General features: G+C 37.7%; 1 protein-coding gene across 4 annotated transcripts in view; it reads right to left on the minus strand.

Moving 5' to 3' along the window:
- MYEF2 (myelin expression factor 2) overlaps nt 1-15964 on the minus strand; it is a 35536-nt gene extending 19572 nt beyond the window's left edge. For all 4 annotated transcript variants that reach the window (XM_079768399.1, XM_079768398.1, XM_079768397.1 and 1 more), the window contains exons 1-9: nt 15650-15964; nt 9997-10205; nt 8720-8772; nt 7495-7502; nt 7297-7390; nt 2436-2627; nt 1587-1740; nt 1010-1059; nt 827-890 (exon numbers count right to left, since the gene is read on the minus strand). In XM_079768399.1, the coding sequence (XP_079624525.1) occupies nt 827-890; nt 1010-1059; nt 1587-1740; nt 2436-2627; nt 7297-7390; nt 7495-7502; nt 8720-8772; nt 9997-10205; nt 15650-15819 (994 nt within the window). In that variant the 5' untranslated portion in view covers nt 15820-15964. The remainder of the gene's footprint in view (nt 1-826; nt 891-1009; nt 1060-1586; nt 1741-2435; nt 2628-7296; nt 7391-7494; nt 7503-8719; nt 8773-9996; nt 10206-15649) is intronic.
- Nucleotides 15965-16206: the final 242 nt, after the last annotated feature.

Below are 16206 nucleotides of genomic sequence, written 5' to 3' on the forward strand. Positions count from 1 at the left end.
GATGGTCGCTTAGGCTTTTATTATTATAGATTAACTTACCCAATACTAATGCCAATCCCATGAAGTAGGTACTATTATCATCTTCATTTTACAGATGCTGTATTGAGACACAGGTTAAGTACAGTACATTGTGGTTTTATAATCCTTTGGAAAACATTTTGATAATACTGACCAATGAGTACACTTTGAGAACCTATAAATCTACTTCAGGATATTTATCTTAAGGAAATAACCAAAAACATACCAAAGATTTGTATACAAAAGTGCGTGAATTACTCTATTTAGGGAAAAAGGTTAGAACACCTAAATATACCTAACAGTGAAATAGTTATGGAGCATCCATATAACAGACTATTATACATCTGATAAAAAATATTTGGAAAGAATTTTCAACATGGAATAGTATTTATACTTTATGTTAAACAAAAAACCCCACAAAATTATTATATGGTAATTCTCAACTATGTAAAAAATATACATAGAAGGAAAGACTGGAAAAAAATATCAAACAATGTTATAATGGAGGTTGCTTGTGGGTGGTAAAATTACAAAGAGGTTTTTTCCCCCCTCATGTATATAAACTAACCAAATCTTTTAGTATATATTATTTTTACAATGAGGAAAAGCTACCAAAAAGAGGAAAAAATGGCAAATATTTATCTTCTCAGTCTTCCTAGTCAATCATGCCAAACTATCTCCATACTTCTAAACAAACTCCAAACTTTGGGCAACTTGGAATATAGGCATGAAAAAAAAAAAATTCTGCTTAGCACATAATGAAATTGAAAAACAATAGTCTGTATTGTTTCTAATGGCTTTTACTTACGTGGTAATTGTGGTGTTTTACTGTCATGTGAACGATAGTCTTCATGAGGGACAGACTTGTCATCCTATTTGCAAAAACAATTATTATAAGGTTACTATATAATGAAAATGATCTGTAATGTAGAGGATAGCAGATAAAAGATTTGAAAAGTTTGGAGAGATGAAGTGATATATAGGAACTCACCATTTTCACATGCATAGGTCTATCAAACAAAAACTGCCCATTGAACATAGCTGTTGGTTCAGTTAAGGAAATCCAGTTAAGACAACTATTAAAATTATACTTGAATACAAACACATTTTTAATAATCCTATTGAGTCAGACTATCTTTAATATTTTACTCATTTGTATTAGTCTCTTCCATATACTCAAAAACTTCAATTCTTTGTTTTATAGTTTGATTTTACATATAAAATGTAATCTTTTAATTCAACCATTGAAAAAAGAAAATTAACAAGTCTTCATTTAAAGCAACTGTATTAATTTACAATAGATTGCATAACTGTCAAGAGCATGTAATACATACAGTTAAGTGGCAGGAAGAAAAAGTAGAAAAAGGTTCATACCAGGCCTGTACAATATGGCTAATTCAAGTTTTAAGAGTGACTTTAGTACTTGGACATAGAAAAGGTTTTGCGTACTGGAGACTAAAGTCTAACACATATTTCTAAACCAGGAAACCTTAAATTCCAGGACTCCCAAAAATGGTATTAAGCTTCTTCAACCTTATTAAATAATCCTAAAGTGTAAATTAGGATACAAATTGCTTGAACTGCTTCAATTGCTTGTTCAAAAGTGACTGTGCCCATTCCTCTGCTCTTGCCATCTTTGTCTTCTTTAATATCTGCCCGCTTTACAGTTCCAGCTATGCTGAACACTTCCTTTAGCTTCTTCCAACCAACTTTGAAGTCAAGCTTAATATAAAATTATATAAAGTTACGTACCTAATAAACCCCTCCCCATTTATAAATAAGTTTTTTCTAAACTCTCAAAACTATAAAGAACTATAATTCTTGTTAAACAGTATATCAATAATATTCAAATAAAAAGATCTTAAGTTGTTTAAAATTAGGTAAGCTACATCTATGTTGTTCCTTATCCTTAATTTTTTTAAATTCCAAAAATAGTCTCTCACCTACTCAATCCTGTTTTGTACATTTGAAATTTGCACACCTATTTTTACTGAAAGAAATTCAGATTTTGGAAAGTATTGTTGATCACTGACTTTCAAAAGCTTAGAACAAATGACAAACCAACTACAACATGCACATTCACAGACATCAAATATTAAAGCAAAAGAAATCCATTTACCAATATAAACAAAAGTCACATAAAATAAAAGAACTGCTAAGTATTTATAAATTCCAAGAACTGCTAAGTGTTTATAAATTCCACAGTTCTCTTTTTTAAAATTCTAAACACTTGTATATACACTCTCTCTCTATATATATATAATTAAATTAGGTTTCAGCTTACAATAATTATGTTTGGCTTATTTTAGTTAAAAATAAAATGTTCTATAAAGCTATAACCCATTCATCTAAATAAATAATCTCATAATTACAACTATATCTGAATGATAAAATTTTAGACTAAAGCTTAAACTTACATTAGCAACAAAAATTGTGGAACCAAGTCTACCAGCCTGCAAATTACTGATAACCTCAGGAGGAATGTTTGGATTATTCAGAATGGAAGGTGGTAAATTCATCAACCCCGATCCCATATCGGGTACATGTCCTCCTGGAAATGATCCTCCTGTTCGTTGCAATGCCCTACGAGCATTTTCTCCATCAGGATCCTATAACACACATTGAATGTTAAATACCACTAGATACATCAGAAACTCTACACAATTAAAACAACAACTTCAAATTCTACAGTAGCTATCCCATCTGGGTTAAATTACTGGCCCTCTTAAAGAGTAAGCTTTTTTCTCATCCAGAAAATGCAGTCCCATAAAAACCTGTAGACAGATAAAAGATTACAGTCTCCAGGAATGTAAATTAAATATCTCTTTCCAATCACTAAAGTCACTTAAGAACTTGAAATTAGTTTAATTTTGCCCTTGTACTAGTGTAAAAATATAGGACACATACACATAACTCAAAGAGGAACAAAATACTTACTGTAATTCTTTTCTTTCCCAAATGCACTAACAGTGAATTGTTATCACTGGATGACCAATGCAAAGACAAACTGAGACAAATTCAAAGCTTTACAATAGCAGAGCAGAGTGTTATAAAACCCACGAATATTGGGGTAGAGGGGAATTACGATAATGTGCAAATTTCACTCCTGAACAAGCAAAATATAATTATCCACCTTCCAACCTCTTTCCCTCCTCAACATGATTATGATGTAAGATGGGGGAGGGGGAATAAAGAAAGGCTAAGTGTCTCAATGAAGAATGATAGTGAACAATGGTTTTTTTACTTAATTAACTTTATAAGAGAAATATTCTACCTTTAAATCAAAGAAGTTTAAACATACTTCTCACTCATCTCACTAGATGAACTGCAAAAAATAAAAAAAACAAAAAAGCACCTAAACACAATAATACGCTATTTCATCTGCAATACTAAATGATTATGATATATGTAAGCATCAACTCTACTCTGCTGGCCTGTCTGGGAATACTAATAAAAAGAAAGTTTGGTGACTTTAATACATTCTCTAGATAATAAACTCTCTAGGAAGGCTGGGAGAATAGAAGGTGAAAAGTGAATGCAAGAATAAATGTATTCTGGCTTCCAATATATTGTTTCATCATGAAGAATAAAAAGAAATACAGAAGTAAAGACATAAGTGTTTTTAGAGAATGCTATAAAATAATAAATGTTTCAGGTCTAAGGTTTCAAAATCTTGCACAAACACAAAATTTAAGATTTTGGTTACCTATGAAGGAGAACAAACACAGTAGACTAAATGCTTCATGAACTATTAAGATAGGTTGTTTGTTCTTAACATTAATAAAGTGTATTACTAGGTTTTTATTTGTCTTTTATATACATAACATATATAAACATATATACATATATAAAACATATATACAATACAATTTATATAACACAAATTGTATATAACACAGTTTTTATTCCTCATTTTCCTTTGGATGTCAGCATGCTAGTTATTGTCTGCTATTGCTAAAAAAAAAAAAAAAAAAGCCAATAGTAAGTTTATAACTGTTACAAACCCCCAGTGAATTACATGAAGTGAAATTCTAATACCTGTAAATGAATCCTAGAAATAAACTTTTCCTTAGACTCTCACTAGTAGTTCTCAGCACTGACCCAACACCCATTGGAAAACCAGTTATTCCCAGAAACAGGACCTTTAGTGATTTTAATCCAAAAAGTTAACTGAATAAAGAACATCTCATCATTTACTCAGGCCAAACTATACCATTTATTCCTCTTAGAAAGTTTTAAAATGGAAGTATGCTTTATTGGCATGGATCACATAACTCTATTTTAGGGTCTCTGAAATATTATTGAGAATCTACAATTTGCTAAAACTTAAAAGAAGACAAACTGGCCTTTAGCATCCAATAAACTTTGTTTCCAATTAAAAAGAAAAACACTAAGAATCTAGAATACTTGTCTTTGAAGAACAAGAAACACCATAAAACAGTAAATCATAATTCTCAAAATAATAATGACCCAGAAGAGTGGTTATTCTACAAATGTCACCCTTATGGGAAATTATTTAGGATATCAACACATTTCTGGAACACTGGTCCTGGCTTACACATAAAAACCACTAAATAAATGGTTGACACAGACCATAACAGTCTAAACTCTCTCTACCATTCTCCACTTCCCAGTCAGAGAAAAAATTAACCCAGGTTCAAACAGGATTAGAGGAATTCAGAAGCTAACTTGAATAAAGGGATTTGGGATACTTGTATATGTTGGTAGCATGTCCTTTCATTTTAAGCTATAGCAGGCACTGATTATCCATAGTTTTGCTTTCCTTGGCTTCAGTTACCCACAGTCAGCATAATCAGAAAACATTAAATGGAAAATTCAGAAATAAACAATTCATATGTTTTAAATGGTGTGCTGTCCTGAGTAGTGTGATGAAATCTTGTGCTGTCTCACACAATCCAGCCTAGGACATGAATCCGACCTTTGTCCAGCATCTTCCACACTATATACACTACCCACCCTTTAGTCACTTTGTAGCCACCTCAGTTACCAGATCACTATCATTGTATCACAGAATTTGTGTTCAAGTGACCCTTATCCTAATATATAAAAAGCCAGGGGCCGTCATGACTGAAACAATGGAACAGACGACCGAACACAGGCTGCGTGGGGCGACCGGGCCAGCAGGGGGGTTAGTGAAGGACGACCAAATGACTGAACAGCAGGCTGTGTGGGGCGACCAGGCCGAAGGGGGGGGGCCCGCAGTTGAGAGTGACCAGGCTGGCAGGGGGCAGTTGAGGGCTACCAGGCCGGCAGGGGGGGCAGTGAGTGTTGACCAGGCTGGCAGGGGGGGCAGTGAGGGGCAACCAGGCTGGCTGAGGGGAGCAGTCTGGGGTGACCAGGCCAGCGGGGGGGGGGGGGGGGGGGGGGCAGTAAGGGGCGATGAGGCTGGTGTGGGGGGGCAGTTAGGGGTGACTAGGCCAGCAGGGGGCAGTTGGGGGCGACCAGGCCAGCCTAAACCGGCAGTTGGACATCCCCTGAGGGGTCCTGTATTGGAGAGGGTGAAGGCTGGGCTGAGGGGAGCCCCCCCATGCACAAATTTCATGCACCAGGCCTCTAGTTTTACTTAATAATGGCCCTAAAGTGCAAGAGTAGTGAAGCTGGCAATTCAAATATGCCAAAGGGAAGTCGCACAGAGCTTCCTTTAAGTGAAAAGGTATGTATGGATAAAAAAAAAAAAAAAAAAAAAAAAAAAAAGAATATTTAGGGTTCAGTATTATCCGTGGTTTCAGATATCCACCGGGGGGTCTTGGAATGTATCCCTTGTTGATAAGGAAGAACGGAACTACTGCATTATCAACTCATACTCAGAAATAAGAGAACAATGACCAGTAACATCCCCACCTTGGACAGGAGTAACGACAATATTAATTATTATTACAGCTAATATTTATTATATAGTTACAATATTCTGAGCACTATGCTAACATTTATTAAATTTATATATATATATATATATATATATATATATATATATATCAACTCTGATTCCTTATAACACTATCAATAGGTTTTAGTATTATTCCCATTTTAGAGATAAGAACATAAAGACATATAGAGGTTTACCATGTATCTCATTTAATTCTCATAAAACCCCTATTAGGTAAGTATTATCTGTAGTACTATTGTAATTACTAAGGTTTAGAGAATAAGTAACATGCCTACTCACATAGCTAAAAGGTGATAGAGCTGGGACTCAAATCACTACTATACTAGATTAAATTGTGACTGATAGTACTGCTCTATTACCAATGATTAACATCCGTGCTACTGGAAACTCTTCAGGGTCTCAAAGTTATATCCTCTATCCTTTTTTAATACAGACTTTAGCAAAGATATCCTATATAATAAAGAGGTAATATGCAAATTGACCAACACCCCAACACACAAGATGGCCACCCCCATGTGGACACAAGATGGCTGCCACAAGATGGCTGGCAGGGAGGGCAGTTGTGGGCGATCAGGCCGGCAGTGGGGCAAGGTCGGGGTGATCAGGCCAGCAGGGGGGCAAGGTAGGGGCGATCAGGCCAGCAGGCAGAGGGGTTAGTGGCAATCAGGCAGGCAGGCAGAGGGGTTAGGGGTGATCAGGCAGGCAGGCAGGCGAGTGGTTAGGAGCCAGTCATCCCAGATTGCGACAGGGATGTCCCAGATTGGAGAGGGTGCAGGCCGGGCTGAGGAACCCCCTCCATGGACAAATTTTGTGCACCAGGACTCTAGTATCTATATTATATTTCTCAAGTTAAGCAACACAATCTAAAAACTGAAAATGTATACATCAAAATAAAATCAGCACCTAAAGTGTCATCTTTAAATTTTTTTTAAAGAATAGTTTATTGATTTTTAGAGAGAAGAAGGAGAGAGAGAAACATCAATGTGAAAGTGCAACATCAATCGACTGCCTCTTGCACACCCCCTACCAGGGGAATGAAGCCCGTAACCGGAGCATGTGCCCTTGACTGAGAATAAAACCGGCTACCTCCTGGTACACACGACAATGCCCAACCGAGCCACACTGGCCACAGTTTGGGTCCTGAAATTTATTTAAATCATGTACCTCTGCTTATAATAATTTGGAGCAAATCAAATATATAGGCTAACTGCTTGAAGTCAAATAGAAAATCATGTACAAGCAAAATTATCACTAATAGATAATGTTTTAATGAACATCTATGCTAAACAAAATGTACTCAGACAAAAATCCAAAGGAAATATGTCCTTATATTCCAATGTTTAAATTATTCCAAATATAAGAACTCTTACCTCTTTAATATTCAGGGGTCTTCCGCTAAGATCATATTTGTTCATGGTTTCTAGTGCTTTCTTTACAAATTCTTCATCTTTAAATTCAACCACACTTAATTGAGAAAAAATTGGGGGGAAATTTTTATGTACTAAGGTTATTTTTTTTTACAATCAGAAGTTTAAATTTGACTTAAGATACTTAAAAAAAATTCTTACCCACAACCCTATATCCAGGTAGATTTGTCAATATATGCAAAAGAGAAAAAGTTTTATCAGTAGACGAAATTAATGGTAGAGTCTAACATGTAAGTCATTAAAAGCAATCAGTTAATAGTCACTTTTTTCTTTTATACCTCCAGAACATAAAAGGCAGTGACCACAATTTTTCCATAATTTTAAATATGTCTATTTAAGATAGTAGGATCTAGCGTAATAAGCTTAGAGCACATTTTAGATGACTCTTCTTTACGTTTAAACTAATATAATGTAATTGCACAAATTCAATCAAAAGTAATTCAAACAAACAATTGAAGACTCCAATATACCTGTCCTTACATAGTTACAAATATTTTTAAAAGCTATATTGTACACAAATAGTTTTAAATGTATATTTTTCAATTTTATATAAAATCAAAATGGGAATTAATCTCACTTTTAACAAAGTTCTCAAACTGGCTGCATATAATTTAACAGCATCCAGTCTCAAGAATGCAAAAAAAAAGGTCACCTATGTTAAAGAAACAAATTTGTAGTATCATTTTTTAAAATAATTCCGTCATTATTACTGTTCAAAGTGACAATGGATGTAATGACCAAGTTTTTTGTTTCATGCACCCAATTGTTTTTTGCTAATAAAATTAAATACTGTTAAGAGCTTTCCATTCTTCAGCATATTCTTTTCTTGCTGCTAAAAATCAAAATTGACTATCACCCAATCCCTTCTATGTCAATTTAAATCATCAATGTCATCAATACCAATTGGTCAGAGCACTGCCTCTTATGTAGTCCTGTAGGCTACCAAATTAGGTTTTTTCAATATAAATTCCAAACATACATTCTGAATCAGCACCTTTAAGTTATAGGCCTCTCATAGGACTTTTAGGAAATATTATCAATTCAGTGACTTTTAAAATATCCTTGAAGACAACAAAACACAACAAAAAAATCCTATATTAAAATCTATTGTCTAAGAAGAAGCATTACCTTAGAGCATTAAAAAAGTGAATGCCCTTTGATGAGCATTTACAAAACCCATCCCTTCCAGGCAGCTAGCTTGATTTGTATAAGTGTCAGACTTGCTAGTATAAAGCCTCAAATCTTGCATAATAAAGTAAAACAAAATGAAACTTAAGTTTCCAAAAAACTGGTACAAATATTATACAAAAAGTAAACTGCTGAGGAACTTTTAAACCTCAAGCAGATTACTGCCCACAGAACTTACCCTTGATTTTCCTTCCGCATCCTTAAAGAGCTCCACGTATGTAACCTCACCAACTACATAAGACATACAAAAGGAAGATACCAAGAAACAATACATTTAAACACCAGTATCTTGCTTTACTGCACACCTGTGCACAACTCTACAGAAAAGCACCTATTATTCACCAACAATCAAAACCAGACCAACATACCTCCTGTCAATGGCTCTGTAAATTTAACTAATTTTCAGAAATGTACATCATCCACATTCTCTAAAAAAGCTAACAACCGTATTAACCTAATTCATACTACAGATCATATTTGGCCAGCATGATATAGTTGGTGAACAAATGCACATATACATACAAATGGTCCCTTCGCCTATCATATTAAAACATCAACATTAGCACTTTGCAAATAACTTTAGTCGCCTACACACAACAGCTGTTTTAAGGTGACTTCCTACCTGAATGTCTTCAATCATGTTTGCCATCAAACTAAATTTACAAGTCATGCTTCACAGCAAGCCACACACTTTCTAAATAAAGTCAATGAATAAAACCAATCAAATAGTTGTCACCTTACAACAGATACACCAATGCAATTTTTTTTTAGTTTATTAGAGGAGATCAGCCTCAAAGCCAAGTACATAGTTTGCAGGACTGTTGAAACTCGATTTTTCAAGAGATAACAAAACTAACTTTTACAAGATCAAGTATTAAAATTATTTTCCCCCAAAACCAACCATGTATATAAAATGTAGGTTTTCAGGTTTATTCTGAAAACAAAACTGCAACAGCAGTAACGCAATTTTTAAATTGAACTGCAGAGACAGCATCATCGCATTCATGACAATGCAAACAAAATGAATTCCACAGCCAGATTCCAGACTCCACCAAGATAATAACAAAGCAGCTTTTGGGAAAAAATTATCAGACCTTATTATTCATACTTTAACAGCTAAATGTATTACTTAACTAATGCAATAGCCCTTTAAAAATCTATAAAAACTTCAACTAAACAAAGCAATCACTTTAACAAAGTTCTTGGTGGCATGCATATGCTGGCTCACTACTATCCTGGTAAAATAACAAAAAGAAAAAAACTTTATTTATCCATACTACCTTGTAATGAAATTGTGTCAAGTGAAAGAGGAGGAAGTGATTAATTCATGTGTCAAGAAATAAACAAAAATCAATTATTCGAGTCTGTGTGGCTCAGAGGTATAAAAAAAAGTTTGCTTAGTTCCCTCCCCCTTCAATGTGATTATTCAACAGTGGGTTTATCATAGATGTTTACCTTTTTCTCTCATGAGATCTTTAATAGCTTGCCATTTCATGTCATATGGGATGTTGCTAATGAAAACTCTGTTACGATTTGGACCCTTCTTCTCTCCAGTGCCTGAATTCTTGTCTTTTGAATAAGGATGAAATCTATGGGCCTTCTTATTTCCTGTAGATTTTTCCTTTAATTCAGATTTCTCTTCTTTCACTGATTCATCATTCTCCCTATGAATTAAACACAAAACAAAATGGAAGTCTATATTAAACATTCAATATTTATCACTTTACTTCACAATACTATCCACTAAGTTAGATCTCAGTAAAGCAGCTGGAGAATCAGACTGCTGGCTTTGAAATTACCCAATGCCATCTCTCAAAGCAAGGATTTGGGCATATTACCAAAATTCTCATTTCACAATCCTTTTTTTCTATATTATATAGCTGCAGAATCAAAAAAATCACCCAGCTTTTCTCATCATAATGCATAATAAAATGTTATTAGAACTTAAGAGGGGGAAATGCCTGATTTTATTCCTACAGTATGTAAAACTGCCACCTTTAATGGAGAATTAACTTTCTGGGCCTTATTCAGAACTCTAAAAAATTATTTTACAAAATGATATCTTAAAATTTTTCATCTCTTTAAAGGTTAACAGTTTCTTCCCAGAACTTTTCTCCTCCATTGATGAAAAATATAGTTAAAAAAACATAGGTATTATCTACATATCTGTACATGTATATACTCCCATATGACTCAAAACTTTTTCTATTTTCAGTTTCATCAACATAGAAAACTGATAAGTTATCCTAATATTTTCATGCTCAACATTTTCTGTGTTTTAACCTATAAACTAGGATTGGGCACATTATAGAATCATGTCATTTTTATTAGTATTATCTGTAATAGAGGGATGAAGTGTAGGAAGGGAGCAGTACTTAAATGCAACACTACCTTTTAATGAGGCCCTAACTGAAAAGTTATTTAATTTATAAAACTGTAATCACAAGTCAACTATGTGATGCTATCCATCAACCATTTTTGGATATAAGTATACACTTAAAGTAAATCCTATAGATAAAAATTTAAATATATATTTTTAAAATGCAGTTTACTTTTCAAAAGAAATCTTTGTTTTACAGAAATAACACTTATTTTAAATCACTAATTACACTAGTGAATTTAAAATTAACTAAAACTTTGATTTTAAAGCAATTTTTCATAAACATCTATATATATAAAAAGCCAGCAAATGGAACACGGGAACGACCAGAACGTTGGGTTGCTATGACACCCACTGCAGGCAGCAAACTGGCCCAATTGGGGGGTGGGGCCGGCCGACCAACCTCCCATAGCCCTTCCCCCAGCAGCTGACCCCTGATCAGCCTCTTCCACCCACAGCCCCTCCCCACAGCCGGCCCTGCCTCCAATCAGCCCCCCAACCCCAATCTTGGGCAGGGCCCTCCAGCCAATTGCCTGCAGCCCCTCCTCCCAGCTGGCCCAGCCCAGATCCGCCCCAATTGGGGCTGGGCGACTGGACCCCACCGGTGCAGGAATTCATGCATGGCTGGGCTACTGGACCCCGCCCGTGCAGGAATTTTTGTACTGGGCCTCTAGTATATTAATAAAAATCTCTGGGAATGGCATCCAGGAATCTACATTTTTTTTAAACTTTCTGGATAATCCGATAACCAATCAGGTTTCATAATCCAGGGTCTAAATTATCTTCTAAGCCAAGCAATTGTGGAAACATATACATTGCAGTGTTCCACACACACTAGAATCTTGTTCCATGATATATAGAACTTTTCACACACCACTTTTCTGAGCAAGAAAAAATACAGCCATACATATGATTTATAAAACTCTACAAAAACAAAAACTACCTGTGTTGTTGTCAGCAGCATCTAGCGTTGATGACTGCATATAACGTGCTCAATAAATGTTAATTCTTAAATGAGCGAACAGTCAAATGGTGCTGTTAGCTCTTAATTTTAGCAGAAAAACTGCTAAAATTAAGAGACATTAGGACCACATTTGCTTTGCCACTTTTTCAGACCTTGAAAGGGACACCTTCACTGTCAAACATCTTCCCTCATCAGAAAGGGCACAGCTTGGAAAGGATCATCTCACCTGTCCAACTATAGCAAACTACCAAAAATGGCAACTGCTCATCTATATGCATAATTAAGACTACCTATTGAAGGCAGATTAGTTTAGAGCCAAAGGCATGGTCTGATGAAGAAATTAAGCTACAATTACTCAATTTCTGAACTCTTTCTATGTCCTAAATACATTATGGAAGACATAGTAAAAATATATGTAAAATCTCTTAGGAAAACAATGCTATATAATATCAAAATACTGGCACTATATCCAGAAGTTCATGTAATAATTCCCAAACTATTCCTTTAGACCAGTGCTTCTCAACCTTTCTCATGCCGCGACCCTTTAATACAGTCCCTCATGTTGTGGTGACCCACAACCATAAAATTATTTTCGTGGCTACTTCATAACTGTAATTTTGCTACTGTTATGAATCGTAATGTAAATATCTGTGTTTTCCGATGGTCTTAGGCTCTACAGCAGCGGTTCTCTAGCAGGGTCGCCTAAGACCATCGGAAAACACAGATATTTACATTACGATTCATTAACAGTAGCAAAGTTACAGTTATGAAGTAGCCACGAAAATAATTTTATGGTTGGGGGTCACCACAACATGAGGAACTGTATTAAAGGGCCGCGGCATTAGAAAGGTTGAGAACCACTGCTTTAGACAAACCTTCCTCTTAATGTACTTGAAATACTGACGGTGACTATTCTTTTTCTTTTTAATTTTCATTGAATTTATTGGGGTGATATTGGTTAATTAAGTTATACAGGTTTCAAGTGTACAATTCTGTAATACATCATCTGTACATTGTACCGTGTATTCACCATCCAAAGTAAGTCTCTTTCCATCACTATTTATCCCCCCTTTACCCTCTTCTACCTCCCCCCAACCCCTCTCACTCTGGTAATCACCATCCTGTTGTACAGACTATGACTATTTTAACTCACAAAAATGTTATCTACTCTTACGATTGTATTATTCCTACCCAAATGATAACATAAATTTTTGAAAAAAAATCAATAATGAACATCAAACAAGAAAACATAGTTTTAATATGATTTTAAAAACATAAAGCTATAGCATGAGATCCAAAATTAAGCCCAGTTCCATTCTTTACTCATAATATGATTTTAAAAAATACTATTCTACTTCAACTATTTCACCCTTCTCCAATGCTTAATATTTTATACTAGTACCCTAATATAACTCTCAATTTCCACATACTTAATCAACCTTGAATAATGAGGAGTTATAACAATACTATTTTCCTCCTGATATTCACTTATGAGAGCTAGGATACTATTTGGCACAAAGAAAAAGACGACTACACCTAGGAAAACATCTTTAATTTCTGGTCAAAAGTTGTGAACATGCCCACTAAACCCTCTGTATATGAGTTTCAGGATCATAAAAGTTCACTTCTACATTTCTTAAATAAATATTTATTGGGTCTTTTTAATCATAATACCTTGGGGATAAAAGATGAGTAAGACATAGTGGTCTCCATCCTGTGACTATGGATTAACCTCAGCAAAAGTCATTTCAATCTTGATAACAAGAGGCACTGTGTTCAATTCTAAGCAATATATATTTTAAGATAATATTTGGTAATTTTTATCATCTCTATGAATTCTTATCATTAAAAATATATGGAAATCAACTGAAGTTTATGCATTGAGTGTTAACTACTCCTGTTGGTTCATAGGGTCCAAAAAATGGTTGTTAGATTGCTAGTTATTCAGTGTTGAGTAGGTCACCCATGCTGCACCATTATATATTTTTATGGAATAGAGTAGACGGTACAAGAAACCCCAGAAAGTAAACTGACCTCTTCACTCAACTTCTTGGAAAAGAATATAGCAAAGGAATGAATAATAAGCAATATGAAAAGGATCTGCATTTGGATTTACTAGTAACATTTCTTCACCTTGCATTTTCTTTTTCCAATTAGAAGTTAAAGAGATTCTTTTTCCACCTCTCTCCTCTCCTGTCTAACTAAACCACAGTGAGACTTTAAAAGGGATGAGAGACTTCTGGATCTGATGGAAGTTTAGATACCAGCTTTACCTGTTGTGGAAACATATACACCGAAGGGCTCCACACACACTAGAATCTTGCTCCATGGTATATGAAACTTTTCATATCCAAGGAAAGTAGGGCTTCTCTCTGTAATCCAAGGCTATCCTTTTTGTTCAAGAGAAAAGGGTGGCAAGACCCATGTTCAGATGTTTTTAGAAAGCACATTTTAAGTGTATCATTTCACTGGTTTTCATTCATATTTATGATGCCAAATCCCTGAAAGCCCACATTGTGGTAGGCATGCAAGGAAGACCTTCAGTCACTTTTGGTTCCTCAGTTACCGAGGTGCACCCACATTCCTTCGCTTATACCTTCACCTCTATTCTGGCTAAAGGTACTGGCTTAGCCTATTCAAGCCAAACTGAGAGCAAGAGTGCCCTAACCACCCTCATGTGCAACCAACCCTTAAACAGACTGGTCCCGATTTACTACACTGGTTCAAACATTCCCATACAAAACAGAAGAAAGCACATGCCCCTGGCCTCTTGTAATATGAGCATTATGTTCACTGCTTTCTACTCTGAAGAATAACTGAGAGAAGGAAAATAATGTTTTCACTAAAAAAAACAACATACTTTCAACTTCAGGTTTAAAGAGTTGGGCATACACAAATAAATGCCCGACTTCACATACCCCCTTATAACAAGAACAAAGGGGGCGGGGGGTGGTAATGACATTTCCTTATAGTCACTAGAAATGATGGTGCATTCGCATCAACTACATTCTCTATAGGCTCTAGTGACAGGTGCGATCTTAAAAGTAGTGGATTTCCTCCAATTAAGAAAATATTGCTATACCATTTTACCAAATTATGAACCTGCCATCACACACTGTTTTAAAAAAAAAAAAAAATAGCCTGCAGGGGTTGACACACATTTGAGGGGCGGGAAGGGCGAGCAAAGCACATGTTTTCCCCCTTTCAAAGTACCTCTTCCAATGCTAGGGGTAACACAATGGATTCGGTCCTAACAGCGCATGATTCAACCCCCTCTGGGTACCTATCCGTTCAGAAATCGGTCTTTGCTTTGGAAAAACAACAGGCCAACCGAATGCCTGAAGCTCAGCACGAGGCCCGGAGGTCGGGAGATGCCGCCGAAGCGCGTCCCCGGGCCGGGAGGAAATGTCGATGATGTCATCCCTAGATACTCCCTAGTGATGAACACTAACCGCCGGCCTTTAAAAGCCGGCCGTTTCCCAGGCACCGAGGCGGCCGCAGAGCTCCGCTCCAAGGCCCCCCGGCCGGAGTCAGGGGAGACGGGGGAGCCGTGACCTCCGGCTGCAAGTGGGACGGGCCCCGGGCCCCGGGCCCCCGCACCCCGCGCGCCGGGCCGAGGCGGGCGGCCGGGCGGCCGGGCCTGGGAGCGGCCCGGCTGCACCTGCTCCTCCGGGGCCGCTCCCCGCGAGACCCAGCCCGGCCGGCCCCGGCCCCAGGCCGCGCTGCGCCCCCACCTCGCCCGTCCCCCGAGGAAAAGACAATACATTTTAACGCCGTTGGCGCTGCTGCTGCTGCTGCTGCTGAGCTGAGGCTGCTTCTCCGTCTCCGGCGGGGGCGGTTCTCGCCGCGGCTCCGCGGGCGGCTCCGCGGGCTGCTGCTGCGGGCTGTCGCGGCCGGCGGCGCCGGGCACCTCGGCCTTGTCCGCGTCCGCCATCCCGCCGCCGCTGCTCCGCCGGCGCTGCGAGGCTCCGAGCGCGACAATGGCGGCGGCCGGGGGCGCGGTAACGGATCCCGATTTGAAAAGGCCCCGAGCGCCCAGTTGCCCGGATCTCGCGAGAACCAGTCGGGGCCCGGCAATGGGGAGGCTGTGTGGGGGTGGGGGGTGGGAGTGCGGTGGGGGAAGGGCAGGGTGGCAGTGGCCGGTGGGGGAAGGGCGGGGATGCGGTGGCCGGGGGGCCCGCCCTCGCTGCCGCCGGCCCTGCTCCTGGCGGGAGGGCGGGACGGGTCCAGAGCCCCAGGTGGGGTCCGGCTCTGCCCCCCTCGCCAGCCCGTCGCTCGCTGGGCACCCAACGGGGGTCTTTGCTTAATGGTCGGCTCAGGG

The sequence above is a fragment of the Cnephaeus nilssonii genome (genome assembly GCF_951640355.1).
Source record: "Cnephaeus nilssonii genome assembly, chromosome: 4".
NCBI lineage: Eukaryota > Metazoa > Chordata > Mammalia > Chiroptera > Vespertilionidae > Cnephaeus > Cnephaeus nilssonii.